The sequence below is a fragment of the Lissotriton helveticus genome, chromosome 4_1 (genome assembly GCF_964261635.1).
Source record: "Lissotriton helveticus chromosome 4_1, aLisHel1.1, whole genome shotgun sequence".
Classification (NCBI taxonomy): Eukaryota; Metazoa; Chordata; class Amphibia; order Caudata; family Salamandridae; genus Lissotriton; species Lissotriton helveticus.
The window spans coordinates 868,676,747-868,691,526 of NC_136063.1; the positions used below are offsets into that span (position 1 = coordinate 868,676,747).

The 14,780-nt window shown below is 48.0% G+C and overlaps 1 protein-coding gene across 1 annotated transcript in view; it reads right to left on the reverse strand.

The window, feature by feature from the left end:
• Positions 1–14,780, reverse strand: part of CDH19 (cadherin 19) — a 1,180,733-nt gene that overhangs the window by 80,974 nt on the left and 1,084,979 nt on the right. Inside the window, exon 11 of the mRNA XM_078687509.1 lies at positions 8,435–8,686. Within this exon, the coding sequence (XP_078543635.1) occupies positions 8,435–8,686 (252 nt within the window). The remainder of the gene's footprint in view (positions 1–8,434; positions 8,687–14,780) is intronic.

Here is a 14,780-nt window from a genome sequence, read left to right on the forward strand (position 1 = left end):
TACTCCTCTCTGTGCATTCACTGGTGTGGACTCTGCCATTCATGATTCGCGACTACGTGCTGGATGTGGGACCTACTGGTCCACAGGGTAGGTCTGAGCCCTCATCCATGTGTGGCCGGCTGGCGTTGAACAGGATTAGTGGCATCTCGTGTGGATGGCTGATGTTGAACAGGGTTAGTGGGACCTCGTGTGGCCGGCTGGCATTGAACAGGGTTAGTGGCACCTCGTGTGGCTGGCTGGCATTGAACTGGGTTATTGGCACCTTGTGTGGCAGGCCTGCCATATGGAATCATGCCTCACTAATCAAAGGGAGTCTGGTGCTGTGGCTGCTGCCATGGAGTTGGGGGTCACTGCCATTCAGGACTCAGGGCACAGTTCCACATGTGGGACCTACAGGGTCAAAGCAGAGGTCGCAGGACTGGTGCTTGGAGCTTGCACCACCACGTGGTGGGCCTTCTTTGACACACGCTGGTGTAGGTAGGAGCGGAGCCTCATTGGCGCGCTGGGGTAGGCATGACGGGTCTGGGGACCAGCGGCCCGGGCTGCAGCAGGCGCTCAGGGACACAGGCCCCACAGCGCTTGGCGTAGGACTCGTGTCGGGCTCAGAGGCGCCACCCTGGCTGATGCTTGGTCCATTCTGAATGAGAACCAAGACCAGTGCGATGGGCTTTTTGTTCACACCCCTACGCAGGCCTGGCGTGTGCAGGTCCAACCCACTATGCACACGCATACAGGGGCAGACGTAACGTGCATCATTTCCGCGTTCTGCCCCACATCCTGTGGGGACATGGTAACGTTCACTGGCCACTACACTCCATGCGCCAGTAGTTGCTCTCCACATGGCCATTTCCATGGTTTGCACTCTGTGGTCTATCCGGCACCTCCACACCAAACCTGGCATTGGATAGGTTTACATTCCTTAGTCACTTGCCGCTCTCACACATGCCAGCTCCATGCCTCTCCTCACATTCTGCTATTTTGTGTCTGTGGTGCCATGCCGTGGGCGGCAGGTGTGTTTCAGGTGAGTCTGCTGTCTTTATGTACGCTGCCTCTGTGGTGTTCCTGAGGGGGGCGGGTCCTGGTGGTGGTGGCGGGCCTTGAGTAGTTGCTGTGGGTGTTGTGGCCCTCATGGGTATCCACTGTGCATGGTCGTTGTCTCCATGGCATCTGTGGGTCTTCACGTGTGGCTCTTGGCTGGGCTCCATTTTATACTGCAGGTTGTCGTCCTGCTTTACACCAGCAATAGGCAGGTGTTAATTCCCTGATGCTACTGCGGTTTATCGCCTGTTTTTGTTTCACATTTCAGATCTGGCAGTTCATTGTGAAAGTGGTGTTGTGGTTTTTTCGTGTGTTTTGCACGGGAACGCCTACTCTGCATCTCATTAGGGTTAGTTGTTGGTGCCCACCATGGAGATACATTTTGGGGCAGTGATCACGGGAATACAGTCAATGTCTGCAGTTTGCACCAGCTTGTGAATGGGGTATTAAATCTATATTCACTTTTGATGCATTAAGGTGGGTATAAATCGAAGTTGAGTCCTTGTGAATATACCCCTAAGTGTGGTGCAATAGTGTTTCATGCTGAGCTTCCAAGCAGGTGAAGTCTACAGGCAGAAATATTAGGGAAAAAGCAGATAGGATTCAATACTGTGTTCCATAAAATCGAGCAATCCTCAGTATTTACCCATTATCTGCATCCACTATAATGGTATTTCCATAGGAAGGAAATAAGGGGTTTATTTAAGGTCATTCACAAAGCATTAGTCTATATTTAATTTAGCATACTATTATGCAAGAGCAGATAGTTAACATGCACCATTTGTAAAACTATGCAGTTTTTATTTACATACCAGGACGTATGCATTGTTACCAATGTATTTTGCATGCTATTTTTTTTTTTTAAAACTAACTTGTCTTAAACTGCTTCCAATACCTTTTTTCGCAACAAATATCTAATAGCCTTTTTGATTTTGCACTAGATATTCGACTTTTATCCTTCATGTTTGCCAACATGGTCTCTGTTTTATATGACAGAAATATGCACCAAGGATTTCAGCGATTTGCAGTAAAGGTGATGGTGTGACCATGTATTCTCCAAAAATATAGTAACCCTTGCCATTCATGATAGATATTGCGGGTATCTTCAGAGTTCCATAAGGTCCGTAGACAGGAATATTTGTTTGGGGGGGCATGGCCCGAGCAATGACAGCAACATAAGGGTGGGGTTCAGTAGATGGGAAAATTATCTTCATTGTTGAATTGTTTAAAAATTGTTTACATTTTGATAAGATTGTAAAGACTGCTGAAAGCAGGACATGCACTGAGAGTGGGTGTGTGCATTTTGGGATAATGTAGGAAGGGCTCACAGAAGGTTTTTGGTTTTGTAAGTGAATACAAGGACCTTATCCTTGTTAATCATCACAGAAACAGTAGATTGCCAATCACTCTCTTGGCAAATCACACAATGGGTTTAGAAATTCATACTGAATCAAAATTTGGAAGGGGCGGGTACAGCATCCTATTAAATTGCAATTAAAAATGCTATGTAACAATTGTTTGAGACCATAATTGGGGTTGTAAACCATTCTTAGTTTACCAACTCCACAAAGGTGGTTTAACCCATTCACAAAGGCGAAGTGGTCATCTTAAGACATTTTCACTGTTCTGTATGTTAAACAAACATTTGGGGTGGGAAGTGGTTCACTGTAACTTTAAAATACAAAATGTTAAATGAAGCACTGTTCTTTCAAAACAAAAAGGCTGCCTTTAACAAAAAAAATATTGAAAAAAGATCACATACATGCTCGTCTGCTGACAGTAGGCCACCATTCCTCTAATGGCCCTCCATTGGAATAAGTAACAATGTGTCACCTAATTCATGAAGAGTATTGGGCAGCCGCGGTCGGCAGTAGGAGTTCCTGCAGGGCGGTGACGTGGGGAGGGGGAGGGGGAGGTTGGGGGTAGTAATGTATGGATTACAGAGTTTAACAGGTAAGTAAACATATAAATAAATAAAACAAATGTTGTTGCGTGCACTGCATCGCATTTGGTGATGCAGTGCACGCAACGAAATTCGTTTGTTCGTTACTGGACACCCAATCGCCGTGGCACACCTGCCCTGGCACCCTAGAGTAAATCCATCGTCTTCGGTCTCATTCCAGTAAGGTTTTACACATCCCTTATCTGTCTCGCCAGCCATGCACATCCATTGTTGTAAGACTCTCCTTTCTCCCCCAGGGGCTCCTGAGAGTATCCACATCTGTTCTCACAACTGGGACAAGACACCAAATCGATCCCTTGTCTACTATCCAGCTAGACATCCAGCTCTTCGCATTCCCCAGCCCGGGTTGGAATTATCTCTGGTGCCCTGGTGAGCATGCACTCCTCCACCTTTACATTCTTTCTACTCAGGTACTCACCTTACATGTTCTCCATGTGTGGTCTTACTGACCACTCTGTATCTTTCTCATATAGGGGCCAGATCACCTTTTCTTCTGACCTAGAACAGGTAACCACCACTATCCTTCCTTTAACAGCAGGCGAGCACCATGCCACACAGCAGCTCGTCTAACCTACACTCTTTTCTCTCAATCTTTCTCCCTCTCTGCCCTTTACCTTTCTTTGGTTACCAGTGAGATACCTCCCGTACACAGGCTCCTCTAACCCTAATCGCCTCCTTCTCACACGCCTAAACTATCTTCCTCTGGTTCCACTGACCTCTTACTTGTCCTAATGACCATACGTCTATCCAACTCTCTAACGGTGCTCCCATGGCGCAGTACACATCACCCATTTCTTTTATCACAGCAACCTTAGCCACTATAATTTCTGTGTTTTCCAGCGCAGTACTCATGAGAATCATGACAGCGGCACTCTCACAAGTTTCACCGTCCACTTAGTGCTCTGTCTCCCAGGTTTCTGCAGGTACACTTTTGGTGATTCTTTTACCCTCCCGTCAATGTCACCCAGTTTAATACGACTGTGTCACTATGTATCTCCTGTGTATCCCTCACCCCATGTTTTGTATCTCCCCCAGCCCTGAAGAGTCACAGGATGACTCCTAGTGATGAAACACGTGTCGGCTGATTGTTTTGTCCAATACAGTAGTTGCCTTGTGACTTATAGAATAACTCTTTTCAAAACAAACACTGGTGCTGACCGTTGCTTTTTTTCAGACAACAACATTGACACCAAACCTTGCTTAAATCCTCACTACATGTGCCCGGGACTGTGCTTAGCTTCCACAATGGATCCCTTAACCCACATAATTCTGGGGGTTATCGGGTTAATTCCCTAACCTGGTAGCACAGTACTTACTTAGAATATTGAAAACATTACGCAGACAAGCTCGAGCGCCACCACTTCCTGTCCACACTAAAAACCCAACCCCTAGCTCTGAAATTGGAGTGTATAAATGGAAGAGGAAAATCATTGTCTGGAGTTCATTTACAGGCTGGAGGCAAGAGGTTGGCGCAGGCCTCACCGCTCTATGTGCGGCAGACCCGTAAGTTGCATGGAGCTCCAGAGGAAACCTGCTCCCACAGTCTGAAGCCAGGGGGCTCCTGCATCACAGCCCAAGACCTGAAGTGAGTCTTTAAGCTGCAGCGCGGAGGGACCCAGTGGCAGAGAGTGGCAATGACATCGACAGCGGGTGAGGTTTGGCACTGGAGCTTCCCCAGAGGGCTTGCCTTGGTGCAGTGGGTGCACATACACCCATATAACATTTGAAAGGGGGGTGCTAACCGCTAGCCCTTGAGGCAGTCCAGACCGGTGTAGGACTGAGGCACTTTCGGAGCCCTGACCGCTCTGCTTGGCCCATCTTAGGGCAAGATGTCTAAAACCTGGCTTGATTCCCTGGTGCAGTGCAAAATTTACCTGCAGACTACCGCACTCCTCCTTTGTCCACCATACCAGGCTTTCTACCCCTATGGCCAGCAACAGCTCTGGGATCCCTCCAGGCCCTAGAACACCGCCCATGAGTGCACCTGCACTCTGAAGGCCTGGCTGAATGAGCACTGCAAAAATCCCAGCAACCGCGAGAAGATCAGGCTTTGTAAATATGTATATATATATATATTTGTTCAGCCCTAATCCCTACACCTTTTCTTAAAATGTAATCTTGAGTGAATTTGGAACTTGTATATTGGTAACTTTAACCACAAGAATCTAGTAGACTTATGTACTTACTACCATTCTTATGTAAATCTAGAGTTGATCTGTTTGTTTCTTTTATGTAATTCATGTACTCCGAAGTCCTTATCTAATGTAACTGGTTCTATTGTAAGGCGCTACATAAAAATGCATAAATAATTTCAAATTAAAAGAATACAAAGCTTTTTTCTTAAGATATATTTATTCTTAACTGGAGCACACTTTAGCTTACATTCTGTGTTTCTACAGAAGTGAAAAATGTCTGGATGGTACTGAGTATTTCTTCAAAAATCCCCTTGCGATCTGCCCGCTGCCAAGAATGTTTTGGGGGGGCAGGCATCAAGATGGGGGTGCCGGGCTCTGCTGCCCCCCTGTAGCTACGGCCCTGAATCCATATCCTTATCAAAGAACTCAACTCTTGGCCTTGCTCTTCTATATGTTCATGGAGCTCCTTGGTGCAATATCTTTTACTGCTTGGCAGGGATACTATAACCCATATATTTTAAGTTGAAACTTAGAAGAGGTACTAACGTGAAATACAGCCCTTGCAGCCCAGAATGAACTGCACTGACAGTTAACTCCATACTTCCTTTTGCCTAAATCGCTTTTTTAAATACCTAACTTGTATTAAACTGCTTCCAATACTTTTTTTGCGACAAATATCTATACGCTTTTTTGACTTTGCACTAGAGATTATGAGCCTTATTTACAAAAAAGTAACGCAGCGCGGTGCCAAAAGCCATTTGGTTGCGCCCTGCTGTGTTACTTTTAGAGCACAGGGATGTGTCATATTTACAACAATATGACAGATCTCTCTGCTATCCCCTGCTTTGGTGCACAATTGGCTGCCATGCACCAATGCAGGCACATTGCACCATGGGGAAAGGTTGCCTGCGTTGTGGAGATGATTGTTTTTGTGGAGGACACCTTTCTGCACAAAAACAATCACAAGAGGTGTTTTCCTGTTGCTATATGGGCTGCAGAATGCAACACGCATAGAAAGAGGAGACAAAACGAGGAGAAATAAAAGTATTTCTCCTTGTCGTGCCTCCTTATGCCTCCGCTAGGGAGGTGTAGGATTCTGGCACATTCCCAGGTTTACAAAACCTTGTAAATCTGGGAATGCAGCAGAGTTCATGAGTGATGCATGGGCACACCCACGGCAACACCCAGGGAACGCCCCTTTCGCACAAAGTGCTGCATGAAAAGGGGACACGGTTAGGAGGACACGATAAGCCACGCATGGTGGCTTTACGTGTTCTTGTAAATATGGAACACCACACTGCGCTGCTGGTGTGTCACAAAAGTGACACACCGGTGGCAAAAGGGGCGTTTAAATATGCCCCTCTATTTTTATCCTTTATGTTTGCCAACATCAGGGCCTTATCCAATCCCGTTTGGATTTTAATAACGCCCTATACCTGGGAGCCCCGGACTACACCCTACAGAAGCTCCAACGCACCCAAAACTGTGCTGCCAGAGCACTATTGGGCATCCCCCGGAGGACCTCAGTGAGAACCAGCTTGAGGACCCTGCACTGGTTACCTATCAGGGACAGAGTAAGATTCAAATCGCTCTGCATTGCTCACCAGACTTTCTGGGAAACGGGCCCAGACATTAATCGACCCCTGATTTCTCCCTATAGGCCGAATAAATCCCTTCGCTCTTCTACAGCATTCCTGGCTGAGATCCCCAGAACTCGCAGAGCTAGAGCGGGAGGACGCTCCTTCTCGTATAACGTTTCCAAACTCTGGAACTCACTCCCTCTGCAGCTAAGGAACAACCCCAACCTGACCACTTTTCGTAAACAGCTAAAAACCCTGCTGTTTAATGCCTAGCAAAATACCTCAAGAGGGCCCCATCTGTTTTCAGCGCCTGGACGCCTCAGGGCAACTGTAGCGCTTTATAAGTCACATTTTCATTTCATTTCATTTCATATGCACCAAGGGTTTAAGGAATTTGAGGTAAAGGTGACCATGTATTCTAAAAAATGTAGCACCCCTTGCCATTCATGATAAAGATATTGCAGGTATCCTCTGAGTTCCATATAAAAGAACTCGGCCTTTGGCCTCGCTCCTCTATATGGAACTCCTTGGTGACTTGCAATATCATTTTACTGCCCAGGAGAGGTACTATAACCCATATATTTTAAGTTGAACCTTCGAAGAGGTACTAACGTGAAATTTGACTGAAGGATTCACACCCCTTGTAGCCCAGTATGAACTGCACTGACAGTTTAACACCATACTTCATTTGCAGAAAGCTTAAACAAGGATCTCCAATGCTTTTTGCAGGAGAACGTTTACCATGCTTCATGTGGTGGTGATTGAGTTATCAATGAACTCAATGAAGATATTCATTCATTCATATTCATGAGTTCAGAATATGACCTGCATCCCCAAAAGGTGAGGAGAGTAACCAAGAACATATTAACATATGGATCTCATTCATAGTAAGGTTCCCGAAAAGAGGTGTCATTGGCTGTATTTCACCGGGTGGAGTAGGCTTGAATTTACACAAAGGGGTTGATTGGCTGTATGATAGCAAAAGGAAATGAGGGATTCATCTTGGCAGAGACTGCTGTGAATGGCCAATGCTTAGTCTTTCTGACAGAGGAAAGATCGCGCTTCTCACTGGAAGAATAACCTTGTAAGCTCTAACAACACATATTTGATCACTGGCATTTTGAAGAAATACGTCTGAGAAAGACATTTTCTTCAAGCAGCAATGGTTTGAAAATGCAGCTACAAGGAAGAGAATCAACGACCAGACTGAGTTGCATAAACCAAATAAGGCAATAACATGATTTTCTGGCAACTTCACATATATTGCATTTGAGAAATAACTAGGCCTGGGTGGTGAACTTCGCTCCGTTCGCGGAGTTTGCAGAGTTTTCTGCACTCCGCAGAGCTCGCGATGTGCAGCGGAGTTTTTTCCCCGCTCGCGCGTTTGCGAGCGCGAATGGTAAGTTTGCGAGCGTGAGCTGCCGCTCAGGTAGAATTTCTAGCCAAGCGGCAGGAATACCAGCACAAACTTGGGTTCACACTGCACTCCACCACTCGCGGAACTTCGTGAAGTTCTCCATAGCAAAACTCGGCGAACTACGCCCAGGCCTAGAAATAACCAATGAAGGTCCCACACATTCCAACAGCAGACAATGTACTGTTTCTCTGAGAAAATATGTTAGTCAAACTTTTTCCTGCAATGTCTACACAGTTTCAAATCATAAAATTGCAGCACAAACTTCAAAAGATAACGTTCCCTTTTATTATGGTTTTCTTACCTATTAACATGAAAAGACACCCCAAAACAGCAACTAAGACTCCATTGTTGAAACCCACAGAAAAGAACGAAGTTCCTCGATGACACGATTGTTCATTACCATCTGCGTCACAGTGACAGACACTGATAGTTAGAGTACTGGTGCTGCTGAGTGGAGGATTTCCATTGTCCATTATTACAACAAGCAGGAAAAATGTGTGTTGCTCATTATAACTGAAGCCATCTCGGTGGGTTAACACTGATGCTGTGTTATCTGAAATGTAAAAAGATACGAATTCCCGGTTAATAAAGGATCATAACAACTTGATGACAATCGTCGAGTATTCTACATTGTCCACACGTTTTCCTATTGTAGAAGAATATGTACCATTAAAACAAAGACTTTTACATGTTAAAAAGGCACCCTATTTAAAAATAGAACATCTACACTACGATAGGCAAAGCTAGTTAAACCTGTTCATTTCAAAATGTTAAATGTGTAGAGTATGGGGAAGACAGTGTACAGTCTTGATGTGAATTGAGAGTGAGGGGCATATTTACAAGGGAAGTGGCAGAGTGAGGCATTAGCCTTCCTCGCTTAACCCCTCACTCCGCCACTTTAGAAACACAGGGCTGCACCATATTTACAAAACATGGTGCAGCACTGCGTTTCCCCGTGCACTTGCGCTACACTTAGCTGCCTAGCATCAATACAGGCACCCTTGCTCCATATGCCGTTTTGTAACTTCTATGTGTGCTACTTAATGCAGAATACATAGAGGTTGCAAAACGGCATTTTCAAAAAATGATTGGTTAAGTGTAGGAAGGGGGAACTTCCTGTCCATAAACAATCATTGGCCTTTTGCTGTTTTCATGTTTACTGCACATTGGAGAAGTGTGGCTCACCGATTAGAGCGGCAGACCCTGAGGCAGAGGTCTGTCCCGGGATCAGGGTTCAATTCCTGACGCGGCAGTGTCTTGGGCTCAAAATGTCCACGGACTCGATAATTCTCGCCTAGGTGCCTACTCTAATCATGGGTCCCACTCTGCAACTCTGGCCAATAGCTTGCTTAATCTCCACAATGGCCCCAAAAGCGCTAAGATGCCTGGCCTCACCTTGGGGGTGCCCAGTAGGGAGCATCTCACATGGAAAGCCAGGAAGGGTTCCACAGCGCTATACAGCGCCAGGATGCCTGAAAGGTGATAGTGCGCTTTACAAGTATACATACATGTACATTTACATGAAAACAGCAAAAATGAGGAGAATTGAACAATTTTTCTTAGTTTTGCCAGGGTTCTGCCTCCTATTTACACCTCTCTTGTAAATAGGTGTCAGCATCAGAATCAATTGGTGTTGAGGTGGAACACCCACAGCAACAGCCATTCCCCTCCTCTTTTACGCTAAGCATAGCATGAAAGGGTGCCTTATTCACAAGGGGGTGTTAAGCCACGTTAATATGGCGAGCACCTATCACCACAGGGAAAAAACGACGCTCCTATGGCGATAGGGGCTTGTAAATATGCCCCTGAGTGCCCAGCAAATCTGAATAATCAGATACTCAAATGTATACTGGTTTCAGGAAGGAGTCATTATCTTTCTCTAGTTACCTTGCTCCATCTGCAGTGTCGTTCTCTGAAATAAATGTATGTGATATGTGTGCAACAGCTGGCCCTACAACCCTCCACCTAAGAAGGAACAAGCATAAAAGGTCCAAACAAAGTGAATTGAATTAACATTATTTAACAAGAAATATATTTAAGAGATGAAGAAAAGTGGATGTAGAGAACAAATGCTATGAATGAAACATAAACTACCAAATGGGAAAGCCTTGGAAAACAGTATCAATTTTATCCTATTGGAAATGTGAAACAACAGAAAAAACTAGAAAAACATCCTCCTTGCTGTTTTTCAGAAACAAAGATCTTTCTGTGGTTGAAACTGAAGTGACTGCAGTCATATAAAAGTTGGTGTATGGCACTGCTTAATGTTTTACCTAGGAACACCAAGGGCCCGATGTAGGTGGCAAATACCGGTCGGAAACGGCCGAATTCGGCCGTTTCCGACCGGTATTTGGCATCTTGAGATGTAGGGGGCCAGATTTTACAGATTGTGTAAATTTACAGAATCGTTAAATTTACAGAATCTGTAAAATACCGAATCGGTATTTTTACCGATTCGGTACCTTCCAGATGTAGGTGGGACTCTTCAGAGTCCTTAAGGCCTTACAGAATCGGTATTTTACCACCCAATCCAATTGGGTGGTAAAATACCGATTCCAGGTGTGCATGCACATGTGTGCATGCACACCTAGCCATGTGACAGACAGACATGCCCTTAGGGCATGTCTGTGTGCCACATGGCAAACATGCCCGTCTTTGGGGTGCTAGAGGGTGTCAAAGTGACACCCCCTGCACCCTTGCTAAAATCGGTATTTACCGATTCTGTAATTACAGAATCGGTATTGCCCATTGATTCCTATGGGCTTCAAGGCCCATAGGAATCAATGGGCAATACAGATTCGGTATTTACGAATCGGTAAATACCGAATCTTAAAGATTCGGTATTTACAGATTCTGTAATACCTATATCTCCCCCCTTCATATTTACCGACTCTTAAATACCGAATCGGTAAAATTCGGTATTTAAGAGTCGGTAAATATGAATTACCTACATCTGGCCCAAAGTCTTTTAACGACAAAAACTATCTCCAGTGCTTCAAACCGGAAGATTTTGTCCAATGAGGGCTTTAGAACTTTGGGTATAATGACACAACGAACAAATAAAATAGAAATAAAAATGTATAAATTATTTTTGTGTTATAAATAATTTAAAAATACATTTTAGTCGCGGCAAAAAGTGGTGGACATGGGGTTGATTGATGGGTGGCGATCTCTACATCCAACGTCCAGGGATTACACGTTTTTTTCTAATGTGCACCGCTCATATTCCCGACTGGACCATATATTTCTTAGCCAGGCTCTTAGAGGAGATGTCCTTGACTCCACCATACTGCCCCTCTCGGTCTCGGACCACAGCATGCTGGTACTTATTCTGCGCTGGTCGTCGACAGGCTCCGGGCAACGGAAATGGTATTTCCCGGCCTCGGTGCTTCGAGACGAGGCTTCTAACAAGGCGCTGCGGGTGGCCATTAGGGAGTTCTTTGCCCTCAACCCACCGTCGGATACCTCGGTAACCAACACGTGGGATGCCTTTAAGGCGTCCATCAGGGGCACTTGTTTGGGCCTTAACGCACAACTCAATAGGATGCGACGCAGGGAGAGGGAGGCCCTGGAGGCTGAACTGGCCTCTCTCGAGCAGGTACATAAACTCAACCCCTCGAGGGTGACCCTCCGGCCTCTCACGGCGGTACGGGGGAAACTGAGGGCCCATTACAATAACAGGGCGGAGTTTACCCTACTGCGGTTGGGCCGACAGTCCTACTCTTGTGGTAATAAGGTGGGGAGGCACTTGGCCCGACAGCTTCGTGACAGGCGGGAACGTGAGTACATTGGAGGGATTCGCGACTCTGCTGGACAACTGCAGCATCGGGACGAGACGAAGGCGGCCCTCTTCGGTCGCTTTTACTCGGACCTATACAGGGGGGAACAACTAGGAACGGCTGCCCAGAAGGCATACCTGGGGCGTCTAACCCTTCCGCAGGTGTCTAAGGAATGGAATGAGCTCTTAGGGGCACCGATTACCAGGGAGGAGGTGCTAGCGGCTATTACGAACTTGAAGCTTCACAAGGCGCCTGGCCCGGACGGTTACACGGCTGTGTTTTATAAATCTTACGCCTCCGAGCTTTGTGATTTCTTGGTCGCCCTTTTTAATGATGTGGCCTCCTCTGGTTCCTCCACTGGCTCCCTGGCAGAGGCGATGATTACGGTGTTGCCAAAGCCGGGGAAGGATCCGGCACACTGCGCCTCCTTTCGCCCGATAGCGCTTCTTAATCTGGACGCCAAACTATACTCGGCGATCCTGGCGCGTAGGCTCCAAGACCTTATGCCGGCGCTGATCCATCCGGATCAGTCTGGCTTCATCAAGGGGCGCCAGACGCATGATAACACGCGTCGGGTGGTACATCTTATAGAAAAAGCGGAACGGTTTCGTATACCGGCGGTTCTAGTGGGCCTGGACGCCGAGAAGGCCTTCGATCGGGTGGATTGGGGGTTCCTTTTCAATACCATGACTGCCTTTGGTTTTTCGGAGACCTTCATCACTATGGTGAGGGCCAACTACTGCTGCCCCCGGTCCCGGGTTGCGGTGAATGGTCATGTGTCGGCATTTTTTGCTCACACTCGCGGCACCAGGCAGGGTTGCCCTCTGTCCCCCCTGCTATTCGCGCTGAGCATTGAGCCGCTGGCGGTGGCGGTGCGGGAGCATGAGGGGATCCGAGGTTTACCATTCGCGGGGGAACAGCATAAGATTTCGCTCTTCGCGGACGATGTCTTACTCTCTGTTACTGATCCGGAGAGCTCGCTTCCTTGCGTCCGGGAGGCCCTGTTGGAGTTTGAGGGAGTGGCGGGCTTTAAGGTCAACTATAGCAAGTCGCACATCCTGAATCTTACCCTGTCGCAGGTCGAGAGGGACAGGGTGCTGCCGCTGACTCCGTTGTCCTGGGCCACGGGTTCGATTGTCTACCTGGGGGTCCACCTGACTCCGACGGTGGGCGGGCTGTTCCAGGCTAATTTCCCATCCTTGCTGGCGAAATCCCAGGCGGAATTGGATAGGTGGAAGCCGAAGTTTCTGTCGTGGCTGGGCAGAATCCATGCCGTGAAGATGGTCCTCCTCCCCAAATTCTTATATTTGTTCCAAGCCTTGCCTATCCCCGTGGGCAGCGATTTCTTTCGGCGCCTCAAGACTTCTTTATTGCGTTTTGTGTGGCAGGGGGGTCAGGCACGGGTCTCCTATGCGGTTCTCCGTCGGCCGAGATCGGAGGGTGGGGTTGGGCTCCCGGACCTGCAGTTGTATTACAAAGCAGCGCAACTAAGAGTTTTGGTAGAATGGTCGCAACAGACCTCCGAGAAACACTGGCTCCATATGGACCGATGCGTTGCCGGCAGGTCAATCTGGGACCTGGCCTGGAAACCGAAGAAGGACCGCCCCCTCAATGCATATATCAGCACTCCCACCGGCACGGTGTTGAAGGTGTGGGACTCACTGGCGGGAGATGACCGTTGGACCACGTTCCCTTCGCCGTTCACGCCCTTGCATTTCAACCCGGCTTTCCCGCCGGCGCTACATGAGGGGCCGTTTGCGGTGTGGAGGGAGGGGGGGTGTCGGGCGTTGACCCATTTGTTCCACGGCCCGGACACCCTCACTTTCGCTAACTGCATGAGGGATTATGGGGTTGCCCAGACTGAGCAATTCCGGCATGTGCAGCTGCTTCACTGGGCTACGTCGCCTGGAGTGGTGGAGGCGGCTACGAGACCACCGACGCCGTTCGAAGCCTTTATTTTGCGGACGTCTGCCATGAAGGGGGCCATTTCCTTCCTTTACCAACTGCTGCTTCAATCGGCTATAGCTCCTCGACCTCGTTATATGGGGCAATGGGAGGAAATGCTGGGGCGAGATGTCTCAGACGCGGAATGGTCGGCGCTGTGGCGCGACTTGTCGTCCTTTAACCATTCCTTGCACCTGAGGGAAGCCCATCTCAAAACGGTCATGCAGTGGTATATGTGCCCGACTAGGCTTCACCGCATTTTCCCGAGGACCTCGGATAAGTGCTGGAGGGGTTGCGGGCTTTTGGGGGACTTCCGCCATATCTGGTGGGACTGCCCGGTGATCCGTCCGTACTGGGAGGAAATCCTCTCCCACATGAAGGACATATTGCCTTATCCCATTGATGACTCTATGGCCTGTGTCCTGCTTGGGCTGCGGGACCCTGGCCTCATCTATCAGACCAGGGCGGATAAAAAGATTATGTGGCTGTGCCTCGGTGCAGCGAAGCTCACACTGGCTGCGGCCTGGAAGAAGAAGGAGGCCCCGGCGGTCTCCTTGTGGCACGCGCGGCTGTGGAGGTTGCTCAGTCTGGAGAGAGTGGCGGACATCTTCCTGGGCCAGTATAAGAATTTCCGGTATCAGTGGGGTCCTCTGGTTACGTTTCTGTCTAAGGGGTTGCCCTCGGCCGTCTGTCCGGCCTCTTTGAGGTCGATGCACCTCTTTCAAGTGTAATGTAGGTATGATTGAGTGTTGAGTGAATGGCGTCACCACTGGGGGGAGGGAGGGGGTGGGGTGGGGATGTTGGTTGTTTCTGTCTTTGGGCTGTGGAGGATCCACGAACTGCTTATCTGCACCGCTTGTATGGTTCCTGGAGGGCTAGGGCCCGGCGCAGTGCGGCGCTGGGTGTCTCAGCTGGACTGACCTA